The 26,588-nt window shown below is 44.3% G+C and overlaps 1 protein-coding gene across 18 annotated transcripts in view; it reads left to right on the top strand.

The window, feature by feature from the left end:
* LOC132389111 (NACHT, LRR and PYD domains-containing protein 3-like) overlaps positions 1-26,588 on the top strand; it is a 65,933-nt gene extending 39,345 nt beyond the window's left edge. For 14 of the 18 annotated variants that reach the window (XM_059961559.1, XM_059961556.1, XM_059961551.1 and 11 more), the window contains 14 exons: positions 6,117-6,283; positions 7,192-7,363; positions 7,462-7,527; positions 9,368-9,534; positions 10,442-10,604; positions 10,703-10,768; positions 13,843-13,997; positions 14,901-15,072; positions 15,172-15,237; positions 22,307-24,044; positions 25,058-25,144; positions 25,292-25,460; positions 25,942-26,109; positions 26,273-26,588. In XM_059961559.1, coding sequence (XP_059817542.1) covers positions 6,117-6,283; positions 7,192-7,363; positions 7,462-7,527; positions 9,368-9,534; positions 10,442-10,604; positions 10,703-10,768; positions 13,843-13,997; positions 14,901-15,072; positions 15,172-15,237; positions 22,307-24,044; positions 25,058-25,144; positions 25,292-25,460; positions 25,942-26,109; positions 26,273-26,368 — 3,452 coding nt within the window. In that variant the 3' untranslated portion in view covers positions 26,369-26,588. Of the gene's footprint in view, positions 1-6,116; positions 6,284-7,191; positions 7,364-7,461; positions 7,528-9,367; positions 9,535-10,441; positions 10,605-10,702; positions 10,769-13,842; positions 13,998-14,900; positions 15,073-15,171; positions 15,238-22,306; positions 24,045-25,057; positions 25,145-25,291; positions 25,461-25,615; positions 25,787-25,941; positions 26,110-26,272 lie in introns of those variants that run through there. The other 4 variants (XR_009510422.1, XM_059961562.1, XM_059961560.1 and 1 more) reach the window with 4 other exon arrangements.

Below are 26,588 nucleotides of genomic sequence, written 5' to 3'. Positions count from 1 at the left end.
ACGTTGATTGTTTATTCTCCTCCATAGATGTTGCCTGACCTGCTGAGTACCTGCAGCATTTTGTGAGAAATCCCAGAGATTTGCTGAGGAAGGGGTTGACCAGGCAGGCAGACAGTAACCCAGAGCCAAGCGGTGTTGATGGGCAGTACCAGGAGAGTGATGGTGATGGGTTACTATATTCTCAGCAATAAGCAGAGTCCTTTCAAAACAGGGAGGTATTTTCCTGGGGACACGAAAGAGCAGACTTCAACAGATGGATCTATACCACCTCCTACACCTCCTACCCTCCGGCCCAAACCCATTCTCCCATATATATATCTCGGACTGTGTTTTGTTTTTTTAAAAAAATATTGAGTTTTCAAATGATTACAGAAAGAAAAAAAAATATCTACCCTTCCCCCCCTCCCCTTAACCCCTCCCCCTAACATCCCTATAGAAGAAAAGAAAAAGAAAAAAAAGAAAGAAAGAATGCCTGGATATCGGAACATCCCCACATGCTCCCCGGAGTTCATAGTAACTTTAGTACATATATTTATTTCTTTCCCCAAATAACCAATTATTTTATCTTCGGAGCACCTATATATATTTAATCTTGTCTTTTGTAAATAAGGGCGCCAAATTTTCAAAAATGCTTCATATTTATCTCTTAAATTATAAGTAACTTTTTCAAGTGGTATACAGATGGAAATTTCATTCTTCCAACGATCTATACTTAAGTATGAATCCAATTTCCAAGTAACTGCAATAGCCTTTTTGGCTACTGACAGTGCAATTTTTATGAATTCTTTCTGATATTTATTCAATTTGGGTTTCGGTTTTATCCCTTCAATATCACCGAATAAAAATAATATTGGGTTATGTGGAAGTTGTCTTCCAATAATTTGTTCCAGTAAAACTCTTAAATTTGTTCAAAAAGGTTGAATTTTAGAACAAGACCAAGTAGAATGTAAAAAAGTACCAATTTCTTGGTTACATCGGTAAAACTGTTCAGATAAATTTGGGTTTAATTTATTTATTTTTTGTGGTGTAATATATAATTAATGTAAAAAATTATATTGCACTAATCTTAACCGGCCATTTATTGTATTTGTCTAAATATCAAGACATAGTCTTGACCAATTTGTTTCTTCAATTTTAATATTCAATTCAATTTCCCATTTTTGTCTTGACTTATGGATTCCTTGTTTAATTGCCTGTTTTTGAATCAAACTATCCATACAAGAAATATTTTTTTTAGTTTTTCCTTTTTGAATTAATGTGTCTATTTCATTAGATTTCGGCAATAACTTTGTTTGACCCAATTTTTCTCTTGAATAAGCCCTTAATTGGAAGTAACATAAAAGAGTGTTGTTTGATATTTTATATTTATTCTTTAATTGATCAAATGACATTAATATACCTCCTTCAAAACAATCTTCTATATATCTAATCCCTTTCTGAAACCAATTATATAAAACTTGATTATCCATTGTAAAAGGAATAAGTCTATTTTGAATTAAAGATCTCTTTGCTAATAAAGAGTTCTTTATCTCATCATCAACATTTATCTTATTCCAGAAATCAATCAAATGTTTTAACATAGGAGATTCTTTCTTTTCCCGTATCCATTTAGATTCCCATTTATATATAAAATCCTATGGTTTTTTTTTTCCCATTTAATCCAGTTCTATTCTAATCCATGCCAGTCTATCTTTCTCAAAAAAAGATGCAATAAATCTAAGTTGATTTGCTTTATAATAAAATTTGGAAGTTGTAACCCTCCTAGATCAAATTTCCAACGATATTCTTGACATCTTACCTTTCCAAAGGAACTTCGTCACATATTTATTTAACTCTTGAAAAAACTTCTGGGGTAATTGTATTGGTAGTGATTGAAATAAGTATTGTAATCTAGGGAATATATTCATTTTTATGGTATTTACTCTACCTACTAATTTTATTGGTAATATCATCCATTTATCAAGATCTTCTTGAATTTTCTTCAATAATGGTAAATAATTTAATTTATATGTTCTTTATATCATTATCAGCTCTTATACCTAAATATTTTATCCTGTTTATCGGCCATCTAAATTGAGTTATTAATCGACATTGACTATAGTCTCCTTCAGTAAGAGGTAAAATTTCACTTTTATCCCAATTTAATTTGTAGCCTGGTATTTTTCCATATTCTTCTAATCTAGAGGATAATTTACGCAACGAGTACAATGGGTTTGTTAAATAAAACAGAACATCATCAGCAAATAAGTTAATCTTGTATTCCTCCTGGTTAATTCTGAAACTCTTAATATCTGGGTCCATTCTAATTAATTCAGCTAATGGTTCTATCGCCAACACAAATAAAGCAGGTGATAATGGACAACCTTGCCTAGTTGACCTTGTTAACTGAAATGGTGTTGACATTTGACCATTTGTCACTACTTTAGCTTTGGGATTAGTATTTAATGTTTTAATCCATTTTATAAAGGATACTCCTAATCCATATTTTTCCAATACCTTAAATAAAAAATCCCATTCCAATCTATCAAATGCTTTTTCTGCATCTAAAGCAACTGCCACACTCATTTCCTCCCCCTTTTGTTCCAAATGAATTATGCTAAATAACTGAGTTACATTATCTGCCGATTGTCTATTTTTAATAAATCCTGTTTGATCCATGTGTATTAATTTTGGTAAGTATTTAGATAATCTGTTAGGTAAGATTTTTGCTATTATTTTATAGTCAGTGTTTAACAAGGAAATAGGTCTATATGATGTTGGCTTTAAAAGATCTCTATCTTTTTTGGCAATACTATTAAAATAGCTGTTGAAAAAGATTCTGGAAGTTTAAGCATTCTTTCCACTTGGTGTATTAACTCCATAAAAGGAGGAATGAATAAATATTTAAACTTTTTATAAAATTCAGGCGGAAAACCATCTTCTCCTGGGGCTTTATTACTTTGAAATGATCATTGAGCTTCTTCGACCTCTTCTAATGTAAAAGGCATATCTAATCCCTTCTGTTCTTCCGAATTCAATTTTGTAAGAGCTATTTGTGATAAAAACCTTTCTATCTTGACATTATCATTTTGTGGTTCTGATTTATACAGTTCAGAATAAAAATTCTTAAAGGTTTCATTAATTTCTAAAGGTTTATAAGTAATTTTATTTACTGTTGTTCGAATTGCATTTATCGTTTTAGAAGTCTGGTCTGTTTTTAACTGCCAAGCAAGAACCTTATGTGATCTGTCACCTAGTTCATAATATCTCTGTTTTGCTCTCATAATTGCTTTTTCTGTTCGATATATCTAAAGTGTATTTTATTGTAACTTCTTATTAACAAGTTGTCTTCGTTTTTCTTCTGTCATATATCTTTGAGATTCTTATTCTAATTTTGAAAACTCTTTTTCCAATTGATCAATTTCTATCATATATTCCTTCTTAATTTTATTAGTATCTTATTATCTGACCTCTCAAATATGCCTTCATTGCTTCCCACAATATAAATTTATAATCAACTGAATGTGAATTTGTATCTAAAAAAAACTCAATCTGCTTTTTCATAAAATCACAAAAATCTTGATGTTTTATTAATATTGAATTAAATCTCCATCTATAAATTGATTCCTCTTTATCTATCATTATCATTGTCATTATCAATGATCTGACAATATTCTTGCTTTATATTCCATATTTTTCACTCTGTCTTGAATATTCGTTAATAGGAAAAAATCTATTCTTGAATAAGTTTTATGTCTATTTGAATGAAATGAATAATCTCTTACTTTTGTGTTAATTCTTCTCCATATATCAATCTTTCATCAATATTAAAGTTAATTTTGCTACTTTTGATTTTGTGACAACCATTGTTGATCTATCTAAAACTAGACCTAGACAAAAGTTAAAATCTCCACCTATTAATATTTTGTCATGTGCGTTAACCAAATTCAAACAGACCTCGTATAAATTTTACATCATTTTCATGTGGTGCATAAATATTCATAAGAGTCCATAGTTCTTGAAAAAAATTGACAATGTATAATTAAATATCACCCCGCCGAATCAATTAATACATTTTGTATTTTAATTGGTAAATTTTTATTAACCAAAATTGCAGCTCTTCTCCCCTATGAGTTAAATGAAGCTGCAATAACATTTCCAACCCAATCTCTTTTTAATTTCTGATGTTCTTTCTCTATTAAGTGTGTTTCTTGTAAAAAAGGTATATCTATTTTCATTTTTTTAATGTGTGTTAAGATTCTTTTTCTTTTCACCGGTCCATTATGCCCATTAACATTAAAACTTTGAAAATTTTGTAAATTAGTCGTTATTTTTAATTGGGTTACTCCAATCTATAACAATACCTAATCTTTCAACTTTCGTGGTACCTTGGAGAATCTTTTTAAAAATTCTCCATGTTGCTATGTGCGCCCCACTGATCATCCAGGCCAAAAGAAATAGAAGAAAAATAGATTATAAAGTAAAAAAACAAAATACCCCCCTACTAATGTTGTGGATAAAAAAGAACACAACATTACCCCTATCTGTTGTACGGGTCATGGCAATCGCCATGATTACACACGTGAATCCCGTAGCAATCGATCCAAAGTTCCTCCAGCTCCCCCATGACAAAAAAAGTATATATATGAGAAGAAAAAAAAAAGAAAAAATACTACTCGCAATTAATATTTCTCAAATTTTGGCTATCCTTATTTTGTATCATCCTTAAATGTCCATCAATTCCATTCACTGTCTCTGTCTTCATCTTTAATCCATTACACTTGGAAACCTCTATGTGTAGTTAGCGAATAACTAGGAGTTTTCGTGCGAATTCCTCCGCTTCTCGATAATCGGTAAAAAATATTTTTCCATCCTCCAAAAAAAATTTCAGTGTTGATGGGTGACGCATTATGAATTTATAACCCTTTTCGCATAAAACTTTTTTCACAGGGTTAAATTCCTTCTTTCCCTTCAAAAGGTCATAACATATCAGGATAGAAAAGAACTGCTTTCCCTTCTATCACCAATGTCCCTTTACTCTTTCTGGCACATTGGGCAGCCGCCTTCAGGATCTTTTCTTTATCTTGGTATCTTAAGCATTTTATCAAAATCGATCATGGATTTTGATCAGTTTAAGGTCTTGACCTTAAGGCTCTATGAGCCCTTTCAATTTCAATTGGAGTTTCTTCTTCCATTTCCAAGTTTTCAGAGATCCATTTTTGAAAAAAATTATTGGATCCTCTTCTTCTATATCTTCTTTAAGTCCAACAATATTAATAATGTTTCGTCAGCTAAAAATTTCTAGCTTATCCACTTTTTCCAACAATTGTTTTCTTTCTAATGTCCAGGCAGAGATATTATCTTCCGTTTTATTTATTCTTTCAACCATGTCTTCCATTGTGGCTTCCAAGTCTATAATTCTCTTTTCCATTTTGTCCTGTCTTTTTATCATTTTATCAAAAATAATCTCCATATTTATCTTTTTTTGATTTCTTTTAATGCGTTTAATTTTTTTCTAATTTACAGATTATTTGCCTCAAAGTTTTTTCTATATTTCCAGAAAAACTTTTACCTCCATCTTCGTCTGATTTATCCAGAGAATCTGAATCTGCCGCAGATTCACTTTCACTTCCGGTTTCAATCGGTACTGGGATTTGTGGTTCAAGTGCTCGCGTTTGCGCATGCTCCTTCCTTCGCGTTTGCGCAGTTCTTGGTCTTTTTCTTTGGAAATGGGCGATGTTGCCGCAATTTCCTGTTCTGTATCACCGCAGGTGAAATGTACCTGAGCCCCGGTTCTCTGGCAGCAGCGGCCCTTGATTCAGTTCCAACTTGTGTTGTCTTCACGGTAGTAGTTTTCTTCATCTTCTGTTTGTGAGACACAGTTTGAAACAATCCGGAGTAGTTTATGTAACTTTTAGAAAGTATTTACTAACTTTTCTTCACGTAAACATTAATTTACTGATTTTTTACGGGAGAGCTGGTTTCCCGCGTCTCGATCCTACGTCATCACGTGTCTCCCCCCCCCCCCCCCCCCCCCCGGACCGTGTTTTGTTGTGATCTTCAGGTTCCAGAGAGAAAGTTACTACCCAGTATGGTGTTGAAATTTCTTTAATGCTCCTAATTATTTTCCTTCACAGGTCCGAGCTCAGTGATCACCAAGCTCCTGGCAAGCTGTGACGATTCCCAGCTGCTGCGGTTGACGGATATCTACCGGGACAGGCTGGAGCAGGCGATGGAAGGAGGGGTGCACGGAGTGAACCTGGCGTTAATGGCCAAGAATCAGTTCAGTGTACAGGAACATCGGGTGAGTGGGAGAGAGAATGAGTTTGAATTTTTGCAAATCACAGGACTGATGGGTGCCGGAACTCTGACTCATCAGATATTATATTAGATAAAGGAACAACTGGGAAATAAATACTGTACATACAATCCCAGACATGTGAATCTGAACCAGTGATAGAAAGGGGTGAAAAGACCCCGCGGAATGGTGGGTATCCCCTCAATGTTCAGAGTGAGTTGAGTTGTGTGGGCTTACAGTATTAAATTGAAATATTACAGGAAGTTTTGGTTTGGGAAGAACGTGCAGCATGATGGCAGGATGACAGTGAGAACTGGGACATCATCTGTGGGTGCCACAGGAGCTTGAATGTGTTCTGTTCTGGGTGGAGATGATTCCGTTACAATCTGTAACTGCAAACAGTGTGGATCGGGGAATACTGCCATGTTGTAATGTGTAATCACTGAATAAACCTCCACTGGAAAAGGCAAAGCAAAGGCATCAGGTGTCAGCCGGTAATCTGCTGTCATGTTGGACACTGGCAGATTAAGGAGATGAATCACATCATATTTTCTGAAACTTCTCTGCAACTCACTCTGTTATTAAAGCCCTCCTGTTTTCTTTCTTCGTCTGTGATCGTTATTTTCTGATTACTGTTTTACACGGACAAATCCGGTGAGGAACTATTTATGGATTTGGAGCCACATCAATGAACCTGTCACAGACCAGCCAAGATCTCATTGACTGGTGGACCAGGTTCCCGGTGAATATCCCTCCGTGTGCTCTGCACTCAGAATGTACAGTCCATGTCCAGACAGGATCAGCACCCGTCCGGGTGACTGCTCAGTATGATCCTGTTGCAGAGCACATCATTTACTTCTCATTCTCTGTGTGAATCTGTCAGTCCCCAATATGTTCACCGTTACTCTTCACAGAAAATCTCCGATCTCGCTGATAAGGGAGAGCTGGCGGACAGTTCTAAACTCCTCCTGAGCCTGGTGATGGAGAAAGGCTCCCGCGCCCGGAGGGTGATGTGGGAAACCTTTGTGAAAATCTGGATTGGTGTTCCAGAGTTGGACAAAATACTGAAGGAAATACAGGAATATGGTGAGATAGTATCAGAGATTAATTCAAATTCGGATTGAATACGGTACATGTTACAATTTGACAAAAATGATTTCCTCAATTTGTTTAAATTCAAACAGGTTGTGATTCTTCCCATCAACCAATTTCCGCTCAACTTTTACTAAAGGTTCTCAGCGAGCTGAAAGGTAAGTGAACGTGCATTGAACATTGAAGAGTATAACACAGGAACAGGCCATTAGGCAAATAATATTGTGCCGAAACAGCTAAGAAATAAATCAAACACAGCCAAACTCTAATCTCTCCTTCCTTCACCATGTCCATCTGCCTCCATCTTCCTTACATCAATGTGCCTGTCCAAACGTCTCTTAGAAGTCTCTAACAATTTGTCTCTACCACCTTACCAGGCAGTATGTTCCAGGCATCCACGACTCTCTGATTTAAAAAAAAAACTACCCCTCACATCCCCCTTAATCCAACCCCCGCTCACCTTCACTGCACGCCCTCTAGTAACAGATATTTCAAACCCAGGAGGCTGATTCTCTCTGCCCACTCTATCTAAGTCTCATGGTTGAAAGAATGAATAAAACGGAAGATAATATCTCTGCTTGGACATTAGAAAGAAAACAATTGTTGGAAAAAGTGGATAAGCTTGAAAATTTTAGCAGATGAAACAATATTAAGATTGTTGGACTTAAAGAAGATATCGAAGGAGAAGATCCAATAAAGTTTTTTTCAAATATGGATCCCTGAAAGCTTGGAAATGGAAGAAGAAACTCTAATTGAAATTGAAAGGGCTCATAGAGCATTAAGATCAAGACCTCAAGCTGATCAAAATCTGCAACCCATTTTGATAAAATGCTTAAGATACTAAGATAAAGAAAAGATCCTGAAGGCGGCTGCCCAATGTGCCAGAAAGAGTAAAGGGACATTGATGATAGAAAGGAAAGCAGTTCTTTTCTATCCTGATATACGTTATAACCTTTTGATGAGAAAGAAGGAATTTGACTCAGTGAGAAAAGCTTTATGGGAAAAGGGTTATAAATTCATAATGCGTCACCCAGCAACACTGATAATTTCTTTGGAGGATGGAAAAAGATTTTTTACCGATTATCGAGAAGCGGAGGAATTTGCACAAAAACTACTAGTTATTCGCTAACTACACATAAAGATTTGCAAGTATAATGGATTAAAGATGAAGACAGAGACAGTGAATGGAATTGATGGACATTTAAGGATGATACAGGGGGAGAAAGGCAAAATTTGAGAAATATTAACTGCGAGTAGTATTTTTTCTTTTTTTTCTTCTCATATATATACTTTTCAATGTCGCGGGGGAGCTTTGGATCGATTGCTACGGGATTCACGTGTGTAATCATGGCGATTGCCAGAGGGGGGTAATGTTCTGTTCTATTTTATCCACATTATTACGCATTATTTGCATCAAAGTTTTTTCTATACTTCTAGAAAAACTTACCTCCATCTTTGTCTGATTTATCCAGAGAATCTGAATCTGCCGCAGATTCACTTTCACTTCCGGTTTCAATCGTAACTGGGATTTGTAGATCGAGTTGCTCGCGTTTGCGCATGCTCCTTCCTTCGCGTTTGCGCAGTTCTTGTTGGTCTTTTTCTTTGGAAATGGGCGATGTTGCCGCAGTTTCCTGTTCTGGATCACCGCAGGTGAAATGTACCTGAGCCCCCGTTCTCTGGCAGCAGCGGCCCTTGATTCTGTTCCAACTTGCGTTGTCTTCACGGTAGTAGTTTTCTTCATCTTCTGTTTGTGAGACACAGTTTGAAACAATCCGGAGTAGTCTATAAGTAACTTTTAGAAAGTATTTACTAACTTTTCTTCACGTAAACATTAATTTACTGATTTTTTATGGGAGCTGGTTTCCCGCGTCTCGATCATACGTCATCACGTGACCCCCCGGACTGTGTTCTGTTGTGATCTTCAGGTTCCAGAGAGAAAGTTACCACCCAGTATGGTGTTGAAATTTCTTTAATGCTCCTAATTATTTTCCTTCACAGGTCCGGGCTCAGTGATCACCAAGCTCCTGGCAATCTGTGACGATTCCCAGCTGCTGCAGTTGACGGATATCTACCGGGACAGGCTGGAGCAGGCGATGGAAGGAGGGGTGCACGGAGTGAGCCTGGCGTTAACGGCCGAGAATCAGTTCAGTGTACAGGAACATCGGGTGAGTGGGAGGGAGAATGGGTTTGAATTTTTGCAAATCACAGGATTGATGGGTGCCGGAACTCTGACTCATCAGATATTATATTAGATAAAGGAACAACTGGGAAATAAATGCTCTACATACAATCTCAGACATGTGAATCTGAACCAGTGATAGAAAGGGGTGAAAAGACCCAGCGGACTGGTGGGTGGCTGCTCAATGTTCAGAGTGAGTTGAGTTGTGTGGGCTTACAGTATTAAATTGAAATATTACAGGAAGTTTCGGTTTGGGAAGAACGTGCAGCATGATGGCAGGATGACATTGAGAAATGGGACATCATCTGTGGGTGTCACAAGAGCTTGAATGTGTTCTGTTCTGAGTGGAGATGATAGTGTTTCAATCCGTAACTGCGAACAGTGTGGATCGGGGAACACTGCCATGTTGTAATGTGTAATCACTGAATAAACCTCCACTGGAAAAGGCAAAGCAAAGGCATCAGGTATCAGCCGGTAATCTGCTGTCATGTTGGACACTGGCAGATTAAGGAGATGAATCACATCATATTTTCTGAAACTTCTCTGCAACTCACTCTGTTATTAAAGCCCTCCTGTTTTCTTTCTTCGTCTGTGATCGTTATTTTCTGATTTTGTTTTACACCGTCAGATCTGGTGAAGAATTATTTATGGATTTGGTACCACGTCAATGAAGCGGTCACAGACCAGCCAGGATCTCATTGACTGGTGGACCAGGTTCATGGTGAATGTCCGTCCGTGTGCTCTGCACTCAGAATGTACAGTCCATGTCCAGACAGGATCAGCACCCGTCCGGGTCACTGCTCAGTGTGATCCCGTTACAGAGCACATCATTTACTTCTCATTCTCTGTGTGAATCTGTCAGTTCCCAATATGTTCACCGTTACTCTTCACAGAAAATCGCTGATAAGGGAGAGCGGGCGGACAGTTCTAAACTCCTCCTGAGCCTGGTGATGGAGAAAGGCTCCCGCGCCCGGAGGGTGATGTGGGAAACCTTTGTGAAAATGAGGATTGGTGTTCCAGAGTTGGACAAAATACTGAAGGAAATACAGGAATATGGTGAGATAGTATCAGAGATTAATTCAAATTCGGATTGAATACGGTACATGTTACAATTTGACAAAAATAATTTCCTCAATTTATTTAAATTCATACAGGTTGTGATCCTTCCCATCGACCAATTCCTGCTCAACATTTACTAAAGATTCTCAGTGAGCTGAAAGGTAAGTGAATGTGCATTGAACATTGAAGAGTAGAACACAGGAACAGGCCATTACACAAATAATATTGTGCCAAAACAGCTAAGAAATAAATCAAACACAGCCAAACTCTAATCTCTCCTTCCTTCACCATGTCCATCTGCCTCTATCTTCCTTACATCCATGTGCCTGTCCAAACGTCTCTTAGAAGTCTCTAACAATTTGTCTCTACCACCTTACCAGGCAGTGTGTTCCAGGCATCCACAACTCTCTGATTTATAAAAAAAAACTACCCCTCACATCCCCCTTAATCCAACCCCCGCTCACCTTCACTGCACGCCCTCTAGTAACAGATATTTCAAACCCAGGAGACTGATTCTCTCTGCCCACTCTATCTAAGTCTCATAATTTCGGATAGTTGTCAGAGCTCCCTCAATCTCTGATGATCCAGAGAAAACATTTCAAATTTATCCAGGCTCTCATGATAGCACATGGCCTCTGAACAAGGCAGCATCCCGATGAGCCTCTTCTGCTCCCTCTCTAAAGCCTCAACATCCCTCCGGTAGTGGGGTGATCAGAACGGTACGCAATGACCCAGATGAGGCTGAAGCAAATTTCATTAAGTTGAAACTTGTCCTCTGTTTCCACCAACAGTTGTAATTTGCGTCGGGCGGTTCAGTTGTTGAGCCAACAGGATCTGACCAGGTAAATGTGACAGAGAACACAGTGAGACACAGGGAAACGTGTTTGCTAGAGGGAGTGTTTTCAAAGGACATTTTGAGGAAAGAGGCAGAGAGCTGGCGAGTTTGAGGAAAGTGGTCACACCGTTCTGGGGCCTGCAACTACAGATCCCCACCAGAGTCTGAGTGGAGAAGGGGCGATCTGGAGATGGGGTGAAAAAATATATATTTCTTCACACCAATAAGTCAAAACCTTCTGTTGCCATCCACTGCCCCCTCCTGAACAGCCTCATCCTGAACCATTTTCTAAACTCCCCCAGTTCCCGCAGATTATCTTTTCTCAGAGTTGGGCGTCCACTGAAGTTCCAGTCACAGAATAGTAATAATAGCGTCACTTTAATTAGAAAAGCAGGTAACATCCCAACTGGTCTGTTCAACCACAGAGCAGCAGATGAACCCCGCTGTGTTCACATCTGCACTCACTAGTGCAAACACTGCTACAGTGTTAGAGAGGGTGAGACTGGGGGACGTATTCCTCAGCTCAGTCCACAGAAGCTGAGATTCCTGTCTGCCGGTGTTGTGTGATGGACGCTGAGGCAGGATGAGAGATGGGAATTAGGACAGGGAAACCGAGGGTTGTGGGATCGCGGCATGGAAGGTGGAAAGGACTGGAAATATCTATAAATAATATTGCAATTAGTTAAATTGTGACCGTCTGGATGGGAAGCTCACTACATCCATAAGCCCAACATTTCTGTGAAAATGGAGCCTGGGGCAGTGCATGGGCTCAAGAGATTGTAAGACATCGTCATCGCAGACTGAGTTGGATCACTCAACTGCATATTTAACAGAGGAGAGAGCGTAGGAAAGACAAATATCACAAAACTTATTAATATTGCATCAGCCCATGTCCTATCTGATTATTCGAAGCTCTCAACAGAAATATAAGGAATCTCGGCCAGAACCTTGGTTTAGGGTCTCTCATTTACAAGAACAAATCCCAAAGATGATAATTTAAACTCGGGACCAGAGATAGATCAATCAGGAAATTTACAGACTACTCATGCCTCTGTCACTTCTGTCAATGCTGTTCCAGTCCACATCTGCTCAATGAAACCCCACACTTTCCCAGCAACATGGATTTGGTAAATCACTACAAGCTTGTTCATCACTATTCCTCATGTTGTTTGCCAAGGGAACAGACACAGCAGTGAAATTCTCACACCCTTTTCTGAATATGAAGCAGAAACACTTCCCGATTATTGAAGAACATCATTTCTACCACTATCACATTCTCTAAAGTAAATATGTCCACAATCAATGTTTTCTAATGCTCCCTATCACAACCGAGTACATTGAATGGAGACCCCACACTCACCTGACAGTGTCCTGACACACTGTGAGACCCCACACACACCTGACAGGGTCCTGACACACTGTGAGACCCCACACACCCCTGACAGGGTCCTGACACACTGTGAGACCCCACACACCCCTGACAGTGTCCTGACACACTGTGAGACCCCACACACACCTGACAGGGTCCTGACACACTGTGAGACCCCACACACCCCTGACAGGGTCCTGACACACTGTGAGACACCACACACCCCTGACATTGTCCTGACACACTGTGAGACCCCACACACCCCTGACAGGGTCCTGACACACTGTGAGACCCCACCCACCCCTGACAGGATCCTGACACACTGTGAGACCCCACACACCCCTGACAGGGTCCTGACGCACTGTGAGACCCCACACACCCCTAACAGGGTCCTGACACACAGTGAGACCCCACACGCCCCTGACAGGGTCCTGACACACTGTGAGATGCCACACACCCCTGACAGGGTCCTGACAGACTGTGAGACCCCACACACACCTGACAGGGTCCTGACTCACTGTGAGATGAGAAGATCTGTAGAATCGGGAATTCTAAACACCACATACAAAATGAACTCAGCGACCAGACATCAGCTATGGGAAAGATAAAGTTTCGACATTTTGCGAAGGGTCTCGGCCCGTAACATCGACTGCATACATATTTCCATAGTTGCTGCCTGAACTGTTGAATTCTTACTGCAGCTTGTGTATGTCTCTACTCACGTTTGGATTTATAAAATCCAGTGTATCAAATATTTATTTACACCCTTAACTCCACGTGACACCACGTTCAATCACTTAAAATCCATGGGGTTATATCCATGTTCCTCAGTTCACTACTCACTGCCCTGTCTTTCGCTGTGAAATTCCTTCCCTGATCTGTCCTTTCAAATTGTAACACTTCTGTGTGTCTATTTCCGATACTGTTTGGCGACGTGCTGCACAGAATCCCTGTCTTTAGGCTCCAGAGATAAATTTGTGGTCCATTAGGTGTTCGATAATGTCTTTAATTTTCCCCATTTTCCTTCACAGTGATCACCAAGCTCCTGGCAAGCTGGGACGATTCCCAGCTGCTGCAGCTGACGGATATCTACCGGGACAGGCTGGAGCAGGCGATGGAAGGAGGGGTGCACGGAGTGAGCCTGGCGTTAACGGCCGAGAATCAGTTCAGTGGAGAGGAACATCGGGTGAGTGGGAGGGAGAATAGGTTTGAATTTTCACACATCACAGGACTGATGGGTGTCGGGACTCTCACTCATCGGATAATAGAGCATAAACACAAATCAGAAATAAACAAATTCTTAAAAATGTGAATCTCAAGCGATGATTGAAAACGTTGTAAATACCCCTGCTGGTGGCTCAATGTTCAGAGCGAGGCGAGTAGGCAACAGTTCTATGATGTTGCAATAAACGAGCTTAAATGGAAATACGGCAGGAATCTTTATTTCGGGGAGAGTGTACAGAGTGACGGCAGGATTCACTGAGAACCGGGGCATTACGACGGGATGCCACAGGAGCTCGAGTGTGTTCTGTTCTCGCTGGAGATCATTCTGTGACAATCTGTAACTGCAAACGGTGTGGATCGGGGAATACTGCCATGTTGTAATGTGTAATCACTGAATAAACCTCCACTGGAAAAGGCAAAGGGAAGGCGTCAGGTGTCAGCCGGTAATCCGCTGTCATGTTGGACACTGGCGGACTGAGGAGATGAATCACATCATCTTTTCTGCAACTTCCCAGAGACTGCTCCCGCTGATACAAAAACCCTCCTGACTTCTTTCTTCATCTGTGATCATTATTTTCTGATTTTGTTTTACACGGTCAAATCCGGTGAGGAAATATTTATGGATTTGGAGCCACGTCAATGAAGCGGTCACAGACCAGCCAGGATCTCATTGACTGGTGGACCAGGTTCACGGTGAATGTCCCTCCGTGTGCTCTGCACTCAGAATGTACAATCCATATCCAGACAGGATCAGCACCCGTCCGGGTCACTGCTCAGTGTGATCCCGTTACAGAGCACATCATTTACTTCTCACTCTCTGTGTGAATCTGTCAGTCCCCAATATGTTCACTGTTACTCTTCACAGAAAATCTCTGATCTCGCTGATAAGGGAGAGCGGGCGGACAGTTCTAAACTCCTCCTGAGCCTGGTGATGGAGAAAGGCTCCCGCGCCCGGAGGGTGATGTGGGAAACCTTTGTGAAAATGCGGATTGGTGTCCCAAAGTTGAACAAAATACTGAAGGAATTACAGATATATGGTGAGATAATATCAGAGATTAATTTAAATTTGGATTGAATACAGCACACTTTAAAATGCTACAAAAATGATTTCCCTCAATTTGTTGATATTTCAACAGGTTGTGATCCTTCCCATCGACCAATTTCCGCTCAACTTTTACTAAAGGTTCTCAGTGAGCTGAAAGGTAAGTGAACATGCATTGAACATTGAAGAGTATAACACAGGAACAGGCCATTAGGCAAATAATATTGTGCCGAAACAGCTAAGAAATAAATCAAACAAACCTGAAGACTAATCTCTCCTTCCTTCACCATGTCCACATGCTTCCATCTTCCTTACATCCATGTGCCTGTCCAAAGGTCCTTTAAAAGCTTCTAATAATTTGCCTCGACCACCTTACCAGGCAGTGCATTCCAGGCAGCCACGATTGTCTAATTTAAAAAATAAGCTGTCCTTCACATCCCCCTTCATTCTACACCCTCTCACCCTCAATATATTCCCTCCGGTAATAGACATTTCAACCGCGGAAACGGATTCTCTCTGTCCACTCTATCCAAGCCTCTCGTAATCTTGTGAACCTGTGTCAAAGCTCCTCTCAGCCTCCGATGAACCACAGCAAACAACCTAATTTCATCCAGCCTCTCATGATAGCACATGCCTTCTAAACCAGGCAGCATCCTGGTAAACCTCTTCTGCCCCCTCTCTTAAGCCACAACATCCCTCCGGTAGTGGGGTGATCGGAACGGTACGCAATGACCCAGATGAGACTGAAGCAAATTTCATTAAGTTGAAACTTGACCTCTGTTTTCACCAACAGTTGTAATTTGCGTCGGGCGGTTCAGTTGTTGAGCCAACAGGATCTGACCAGGTAAATGTTGGCACTGTGACAGAGAACACAGTGAGACACAGGGAAACGTGTTTGCTAGCGGGAGAGTTTTCAAAGGACATTTTGAGGAAAGAGGCAGAGAGCTGGCGAGTTTGAGGAAAGTTGTCACACCGCTCTGGGGCCTGCAACTACAGATCCCCTCCGGAGTCTGAGTGGAGAAGGGGCGATCCGGAGAATGGAAAAATAATCTTATATTTCTTCACACCAAAAAGTCAAAACCTTCTGTTGCCAACCACTGCCCCGTCCTGAGCAGCCTCATTCTCAACCATTTTCTAAACTCCTCCAGTTCCCGCAGATTATCTTTTCTTAGAGTTGGGCGTCACTGAAGTTCCAGTCACAGAATAGTAATAATAGCATCACTTTAATTAGAAAAGCAGGGAACATCCCAACTGGTCTGTTCAACCACAGAGCAGCTCTTACCAGAAATACACGGAATCTCGGCCAGAACCCTGGCTCAGTCTCTCTCATTTACAATAACAAATCCCAAAGATGATAATTTAAATATGGGAGCAGAGATAGACGAATCAGGAAGTTTACTAACTACTCACGTTTCTGGGACCTCTGTAAATATTGCTCCAGTCCACACCAGGTCAATGAAACCCCTCAGTGCCCCTGAACACGGGTTTAGTAAATCGCTACAAGCTTGATCATCATTGTCCTTCATCCTGTTTGCAGAGGGAACAGACAAGACAGAGAAATTCCCAAACCCATTTCTGAATATGAAACAGATACAGTCACTGATTATGGAACAATATCATCTCTGCCACTGTCACGTTCTCGAAAGAGAGTATGTCCAGGATCAGTGTTTTCCTACGCTCCCTATCACAGCCCAACACACTGAATAGTCACCCCACACACTCCGGACAGGGTCCTGTAGCACTGTGAGAAACCACACAACTCTGGCAGGGTCCTGACTCACAGTGAGACCCCACACACAACTGACAGGGTCATGACACACTGTGAGATGCCAGAAACCCGTGGCAGGTTTAAGACACACTGTAACACACTACAGTCCACTTACAGAGTCCTGACACGCAGGGTGATTCCATAAAACCCTGGCAGTGTCCTGTAAAACACTGTGAGACCCCACACACCCCTGACAGGGTCCTGACACACTGTGAGATCCCACACACACCTGACAGGGTCCTGACACACTGTGAGATCCCACACACCCCTGACAGGGTCCTGACACACTGTGAGACCACAGACACTCCTGACAAGGACCTGACACACTGTGAGACCCCACACACCCCTGACAGGGCCCTGACACACTTTGAGACTCCACACACCCCTGACAGGGTCCTGACACACTGTGAGACCCCATACACCCATGTCAGGAGCCTGACACACTGTGAGATCCCACACTTCTCTGACTGGGTCCTGACACACAGTGAGAAGCCACACAGACCTGCCATGGTCCTGACACACTGTGAGACCCCACACATTCCTGACAGGGTCCCGACCGACTGTGAGACCCCACACACCCCTGACAGGGTCCTGACACACTGTGAGACCCCACACAACCCTGACAGGGTCCTGACACACTGTGAGACTCCACACACCCATGTCAGGAGCCTGACACACTGTGAGATCCCACACGTCTCTGACTGGGTCCTGACACACTGTCAGATGCCACACACCCCTGCCATGGTCCTGACAGACTGTGAGACCCCACACACCCCTGACAGGGACCTGACACACTGTGAGACCCCACACAACCCTGACACGGTCCTGACACACTGTGAGACCCCACAAACTCATTTTAGGTTCCTGACACACAGTGAGAAGCCACACACACCTGCCAGGGTGCGGACGCACTGTGAGATCCCACACACCCCTGGCAGTGTCCTGACACACTGTGAGACCCCACACATCACTGACAGAATGCAGTCACATTCTGAGACCCCACACACACCTGATAGTGTCCTGACACACTGTGAGACCACACACCCCTGACAGGGTCCTGACACACTGTGAGACCCCACACACACCTGACAGGATCCTGACACACTGTGAGACCCCACACACACCTGACAGGGTCCTGACACACTGTGAGACCCCACACACACCTGACAGGGTCCTGACACACTGTGAGACCCCACACACACCTGACAGGGTCCTGACACACTGTGAGACGCCACACACATCTGCCAGGGTCCTGACACACTCTGAGACCCCACACACCCCTGACAGGGTCCTGACACACTGTGAGACTCCACACACCCATGTCAGGAGCCTGACACACTGTGAGACCCCACACACCCGACATTGTCCTGACGCACTGTGAGACCCCACACACCCCTGACAGGGTCCAAACACACTGTGAGACTCCACACACCCATGTCAGGAGCCTGACACACTGTGAGACCCCACACACCCCTGACAGGATCCTGACACACTGTGAGACCCCACATACCCCTGACAGTGTCCTGACTCACTGTGAGACCCCACACACCCAACATTGTACTGACGCACTGTGAGACCCCACACACCCCTGACAGGGTCCTGACACTCTCTGATGCCCCACAAACTCATTTTAGGTTCCTGACACGCAGTGAGAGGCCACACACGCCTGCCAGGTTCCGGATGCACTGTGAGATCACACACACCCCTGGCCGTGTCCTGACATACTGTGAGACCCCACACACCCCTGACAGGGTCGTGACCCACTGTGAGACGCCACACTCCCCTGACAGGGTCTGGACACACTGTGAGACCCCACACACCCCTGACAGGGTCCTGACAGACTGTGAGACGCCACACACCCTTGACAGGGTCTTGACACACTGTGAGACCCCACACACCCCTGACAGGGTCCTGACACACTGTGAGACCCCACACACCTCTGTCAGGGTCCTGTCACAATGTGAGACCCCACGCACCCCTGTCAGGGTCCTGTCACATTCTGAGACCACACGGTCCTCACAGGGTCTTAGAGATGCCACACACCCGTGGCAGGTTTACAATACACTGTAAGATGCCACAGTCCCCTGACACGGTCCTGACTCACTGTGACTCCCCGCACACACCTGGCAGCGTTCTGACGCACCGTAAGACAACACACACACCTGACCGTTTTCTGATACACAATGAGATCCCACACCCACCTGATAGGGTCCTAATACACTAGAATTTAGAAGGATGCGACCGGATTTGATTGAAATATATAAGATTTTTAAGGGATTGGACATGGTAGATGAGGAAACATGTTCCCGAGTCCAAAACAAGAGGCCACAGCTAACAATAAGGGGTAGGTCATGTAGAACAGAATTCAGGAAAAACTTTTCACCCAGGTAGTTATGGATCTATGGAATGCTCTGCTTCAGAAGGCAGTGGAGACCAGTTCTCCGGATGGTTTCAAGGAAGAGTTAGATAGAGTTGTTAAAGATTGCGGAGTCAAGGGATTTGTGGAGAAGGCAGGAACGGGGTAATGATTGTGGATGATCAGCCATGAATTGCCTGCACCTGCACCTATTGTCTATTATCAATTGACAAACCGTGAGACACCACACACTCCTGGCAGGATCCTGACCGGATGTGAGACCCCATACTCCTAACCGGATACTCACACCCACCAAGACCCCTCACACTCCTAAACAAGTGAGAAGCCACACCTGTTTTAGGTTCCTGACACACACTGAGACTCCACACAACCCTGACAGGGTCCTGACACACTGTGAGACCCCACACACCCCTGACAGGGTCCTGACACACTGTGAGACCCCACACACCCCTGACAGGGTCCTGACACACTGTGAGATCTCACACACCCCTGACAGGGTCCTGACAGACTGTTAGACCCCACACACCCCTGACAGGGTCCTGACACACTGTGAGACCCCACACACCCCTGACAGGGTCCTGACACACTGTGAGATCTCACACACCCCTGACAGGGTCCTGACACACTGTTAGACCCCACACACCCCTGACAGGGTCCTGACCCACTGTGAGACCCCACACACCACGGACAGGGTCCTGGCACACTGTGAGATCCCAGACACCCCTGACAGGGTCCTGACACACTGTGAGACCCCACACACCCCTGACAGGATCGTGACACACTGTGAGACACCACACACCCCTGACAGGATCCTGTCACACTGTGAGACCCCGCACACCCCTGACAGGGTCCTGACACACTGTGAGACGCCACACACCCCTGACATGGTCCTGGCACCCTGTCAGACGCGACACTCCCCTGACAGGTTCGTGATACACCATGAGATGCCACACACACCAGATAGTTTCCTGATACTCTGGAATTTAGAAGGATGCGAGGGGATCTGATTGAAATATATAAGATTTTTAAGCGATTGTACACACTAGAGGCAGGAAACATGGTCCTGATGTTGGGGGAGTCCAGAACAAGAGGCCACAGCTAACAATAAGGAGTAGTTCATTTAGAAAGGAATTCAGGAAAAACTTTTCACCCAGGTAGTTGTGAATCTGTGGAATGCTCTGCTTCAGAAGGCAGTGGAGACCAATTCTCTGGATACCTTCAGGAATGAGTTAGATAGAGCTCTTAAAGATTGCGGAGTCAAGGGATATGGGGAGAAGGCAGGAACAGGTTACTGATTGTGGCTGATCAGCCATGATCACATTGAATGGCGGTGCTGGCTCAAAAGGCTGAATTGCCTGCACCTGCACCTATTGTCTATTATCAATTGACAAACCCTGAGACACCACACTCCTGGCAGGATCCTGACAAACTGTGAGACACCACACATGCCTGACAGGGTCCTGAAACACTGAGACCCCAGACACCGCTGGCACTGTCCTGACAGGATGTGAGACCACACACTCCTAACCGGATACTGACACATGCTGAGACCCCTCACAACCCTAAACAGGTTGACACACTACGAGACTCCACATATTTCTGACAGGGTCCTGACACACCGTGAAACACCACACATGCCGGTTAGGGCGCTGACAAACTTTACGACCCCACACGCCCTTGACAGTGTCCTGATACACTGTGGGACCCCATATGCCCCCGACAGGGTCCTGACACACTGTGCTCTCCCCATACATCCCTGGCAGAGGCCGGACACAGTGCATAACCCCACACACGCCGACAGGGTCCTGACACACTGTGAGACCCCACACACCCCGACAGGATCCTGACACACTGTGAGACCCCACACACCCCTGACAAGGTCCTGACACACTGTGAGACCCCACACACCTGACATGTTCCTGACACACTGTGAGACCCCCACACACCCGACAGGGTCCTGATACACTGTGGGACCCCATATGCCCCTGACAGGATACTGACACACTGTTAGACCCCACATAAAACTGGCAGGTTCCTGACACACTGTGAGACCCCACACACCCCTGACAGGGTCCTGACACACTGTGAGACCCCACACACCTGACATGTTCCTGACACACTGTGAGACCCCACACACCTGACAGGGTCCTGACACACGGTGAGACCCCACACACCCCTGACAGGGTCCTGACACACTGTGAGACCCCACACACCCCTGACAGGGTCCTGACACACTGTGAGACCCCACACACCTGACATGTTCCTGACACACTGTGAGACCCCACACACCTGACAGGGTCCTGACACACGGTGAGACCCCACACACCCCTGACAGGGTCCTGACACACTGTGAGACCTCACACACCCCTGACAGGGTCCTGACACACTGTGAGACCCCACACACCTGACATGTTCCTGACACACTGTGAGATCCCACACACCCCTGACAGGGTCCTGACACACTGTGAGACCCCACACACCTGACAGGGTCCTGACAGACTGTGCTCTCCCCATACATCCCTGGCAGAGGCCGGACAAAGTGCATAACCCCACACACCCGACAGGTTTCGAACACAGTTTGAGATCCCACGCACCCCACCCACCCACCCACAGTTCATGTTCTGATCAGCAAATCTGCTGCTTTGTATTTTGATTCAGTAATGGTGGGAGGGGAGGGTGAGCTGTGATTCCCCGACCTGTTCCTTTGACAGAATGCCCACCACCTTCTTCTCTATCTCCATACGCCACATCAACACTGAGGATTAAAAGATACTTCCTTAGGAGCAATGATATCTGTGGCAGTAGTGAGATGTTGTCCAGTACGGGACAGTTGGGGGTCAGTAAACTACCAGGGAAATACTCACCTTCACAGCACAGTTAATGTGGAAATGTGATGATCTGGTGTTTATCTGGAACAGGCCTCTCTGTCCAGTCAGAGGTCTGTTAATCAAATTTACTTTACTGTACGAACAACCATTGATGAATCCATCAATGCAACAGCTCTGAGCTAACTCTTGTGTGCTTAAATACTGAGTTCTGAGCTGAGGCATCTAACAGTTTGTCCACTGTCTGTCCCCATGGAAGATGTTCAACAGAAACACAAGGAGACTCTGCGGGCACAAACTGAAACACTGAGAGTGAACACGATCCTGATGAGGGAGAAGGTGAAGGTTTTCCAGCTGGTTGATCGATACGCTGAGCTCACGGTCATTTCTACTGTTCGAGATCGGACACTGGTGGAACATGAGCTACTGGCAAGAGGCAGAGACCACGAGGAGTGGAGAGAAAAACATCTCTGCGGAGAGCTGGAGCAACTCCAGATGGATCAGTTGTTCCAGAGCAGCTTTTCCCAAACTAACTCCAAATCTGGGAGTTCAGCAGCAGTGGCCGGAGTCCCAGGGATTGGGAAAACAACAATGGTACAAAAGATTGTTTACGACTGGACCACGGGGAAAATATACCAACAGTTCCAGTTTGTCTTCAGTTTCAAATTCCGCGATTTAAACACCATTAACTGTAGAATAAACCTGAAGGAACTGATTCTGGATCAGTATCCTTACTTTGGGAATATCCTGAGAGAGGTCTGGAAGAACCCAGAGGGATCGCTGTTTATATTCGATGGTTTGGATGAATTCAATGACCAAATTAATTTTTCTGACAGTCGGAGAGACACGGAAACTCGGTACACATGCACAGATCCTGAATTCAAGTGCAAGGTGTCTGACATTGTGTACAGTTTAATCCAGCACAAGCTGCTCCCAGGGTGTTCAGTGCTGGTGACCACCCGTCCCACTGCGTTACATTTATTGGAAAAGGCTGAGATCGGTACCGAAGCTGAAATCCTGGGATTTTCAGGTGAGGAACGGAAGGAATATTTCATCAGACATTTTGAAGATCAGACGGTGGCGGCAGCTGTTTTCAAACACGTGAAGGAGAATGAGATCCTGTACACCATGAGCTACAACCCCTCCTACTGCTGGATCCTCGCTCTGACACTGGGCCCCTTCTTCACACAAAGAGTCAGGGACCCGCAGAGAGTTCCCAAGACCATCACCCAACTGTACTCCTACTATATTTACAACATCCTGAAAAACCACGGCCGTGAGATTGAGAACCCCCGTGATGTGTTACTCAGGGTTGGTCAGTTGGCCTTCAGAGGAGTGTCCGAGAAGAAGATTGTGTTTACAGATGGAGATTTGATCAACTATAACCTGCAGCCTTCCCAGTTCCTGTCCGGGTTCCTGATGGAGCTTTTGGAGAGAGAGGATTCTGCCCGGAGCGTGGTGTACACATTCCCACACCTCACCATCCAAGAGTTTGTAGCTGCAGTCGCACAATTCCTGATCCCAGATGGCAGAGATATCATGAAACTCCTCACTGAAGCCCACTGTGGGAAGGATGGGCGATTTGAGGTATTTCTCCGTTTTGTTGCTGGTCTCTCCAACTCAATGACAGCTCGGGGCCTGGAGGAATTTCTGGGTCCATTTCCTCATCAAACAACCTGCCGGGTGATTGACTGGGTGAAGGAGGAAGTTAAACGCCAGAGTGGAAACGCATGGAGTGAAGCTGGTAAAAGGAGCCTCCTGAACACATTGCACTACCTGTTTGAGTCTCAGAATCGTGGACTGGCTCAGGCCGCACTGCGATCTGTGGAAACACTTTCATTCTGTGGAATGACACTGACCCCGATTGACTGCGCGGTCCTGTCTCATGTCATCGGACTCTGTGATACAATAAAACACCTCGACCTGGAGTACTGCCTCATTCAAAGTGAAGGAAGCCAGCTACTGGGACCCGGGCTGCACAAGTGCCAGGATTTGAGGTAACGACTTATCTCTCACTCTGATCTGTGAAACTGTTCCATTTTGCTCTTTCAATGTCAAGGGATTTGGTTAAAACTATAGTAAATGAGCTTCTGAAGAATTGTGACAAATGCCCTTGTGATTGGCCACTAATTCCCCAAGTACAGGAGGTTACTGTGATTCCTTGTGAAGGGCTGTTAGAGACTTTGTCAGTTCAGAGAACACCGGCCTTTGGTTTAATGATAATAAATCACAGGACTGGCCGTGTTTTTCTCAGCCTGTGACACGTCCATTGACAATGTTCCTTCTCACTACTACTGACACCCAGACCGACACTGACTGCATCAGGTGGGTCAGAGCTTCACACCCCCTTCCCGGTGAGGGACAAGAGACCGTCAGCAGACTGTCCCAGTGAGAAGTAAAGAAATACCATTGTGAGATTGTCCTCCCCTGCCCTTCCCCGTGTGTGACTATCACCATCAGTCCACCTGTGTGACTGTGCTCACTACCAGATACCCCGACACCATGGGCACATCTTCTCTCCCGACTGTGGCCCTCAGTTCAAACCCACCTCTTCCTTGCAATCTTTTTCTGCATCCTCTCGTCTTGTAGGATTAACTTTTCCCATCCTCCTTCCTCCTGTGGGATCTCTCTTCCCATCGAGTTTTCCTCAGGTGCGGGCTCTTCCACCATTCCCATCGACAGTCTCCCAATCATAAATTTTCCTCACTGTGGGACTTTCTTCCATCATTCATCCCTGCCCCTTCTGATGCTCTCAGGCCAATAACACTTTTCTAACTGCCAGAAATGAGACAGAATATGTGTATTTTACAGGGTCACAACAACAGATTAAATTACTGATATTCGGTGAATACCCTGGAGCTGGGCAGAGAGGGATGTTGACAGTCATGGGAACACCGATCAGTGATTTACTGAAGGGTATCGTGGTTCCTGAAATACCTGATTGAGAGTAATTCCCTCAGACCCTCATCAATTCATCCATTTGTTCAGCAATCTGTCTGTTTGCGTTTAGACTTGCGGGGAATGAACTGGGAGATTCAGGAGTGAAACTGGTTTCTGCGGCTTTGAGGAACCCGGAGTGTAAAATACGGAAACTGGGGTAAGTACCAGTCTGTGGGAGATTGTGTTTACAGTCACTGAGTGTCTGACACTGAACATTAATGTGAACAGTAATTGAGATACAGATAAACTCTGGGAATTTGTACCACCTCCTCTCTCTGTGTCCTTCACCTTCTCTCATCTCCAGGTTGGACAATATCGATCTCACAGTTTCTGGTGCCGAGAATCTTGCCTCTGCTCTCAAAACAAACCGATCACTGATGGATCTGCACATGGGTCGTAATAAACTGGGAGATTCAGGAGTAAAACAGGTGTTTGTGGCTCTGAGGAACCCGGAGTGTAAAATACAGAAACGGGTAAGCACCAGACTGTGGGAGATTTTGTTTACAGTCACTGGGTGTCTGACACTGAACATTAATGTGATCAGTAATTGTGTTACTGATAAACACTGGGGATTTTTACCGTCCCGTATCTCACTGTGTCCTTCACCCTCACTTTCTCTCAACTGTAGGCTGAGAGATAACAGTCTCACAGATTCTGGTGTCGAGGATCTCGTCGCCGCTCTCAGTACAAACCCATCACTGACGGAGCTGGATCTGAGTGAAAATAAACTGGGAGATTCAGGAGTGAAACTGGTTTCTGCGGCTCTGAGGAACCCAGAGTGTAAAATACAGAAACTGCTGTAAGTACCAGACTGTGGGAGATTGTGTTTACAGTCACTGGGTGTCTGACACTGAACATTAATGTGATCAGTACTTGTGTTACTGATAAGCACTGGGGATTTGTACCATCTCCTGTCTCTCTGTGTCCTTCACCCTCACTCTCTCTCATCTCCAGTCTGTACAATGTCGGTCTCAGGGATTCTGGCGCCGAAGATCTCGCCTTCGCTCTCATTACAAACTCATCACTGACGGTGCTGGACCTGGGATTAAACTCTCTCACAGACAGATCTGTCCCGGCTCTCCGCCGCGTCATACTGACCCTCCCGAGTCTGGGGCGGATCGGGTAAGTGCTTGTGTTAATGTTCAATGTGATGAAATATCAGCGGATCAGTGGGTTTTCTGTGAAATTTGTCTGTGAGTGGTGTTGAAACATTAACCCCGGTCCCCTGTTACTGACACTGTTGTGTAATCAGTTTATTTCATCTTTATTCTCCCATCTGTTTCAGGCTGCACTGGAATCGGTTCAGTCCAACAGGAGAGAGGGAACTGAGATCCCTGCAGGAACCCAGACCAGGACTGAGAGTGGAGTTGTGAAGATCTGAATGTGTGAACATCCCTGCTCGCTGGATGAGGACATGTTGGCCGATTTCCTGCAAAACACGTTTAATTTCTAACTGTTCTAACAGATCCTGGCTTCAGCCGAGCTCTCTGTGATCTCAGAGGCAGTGCCGCAGTGACATGATTCCGTGTCCTATCTAGTTCAAACATTCCTTAATTTACATTTGTCATGATGAAATCAATAAACTGCTGTAACTTCCTGCA

This window comes from Hypanus sabinus, unplaced genomic scaffold (assembly GCF_030144855.1).
Source record: "Hypanus sabinus isolate sHypSab1 unplaced genomic scaffold, sHypSab1.hap1 scaffold_476, whole genome shotgun sequence".
NCBI classification, from domain to species: Eukaryota; Metazoa; Chordata; class Chondrichthyes; order Myliobatiformes; family Dasyatidae; genus Hypanus; species Hypanus sabinus.
Note: the sequence above shows the minus strand (reverse complement) of the source record. Positions and strands in the feature narration are given on the sequence as shown.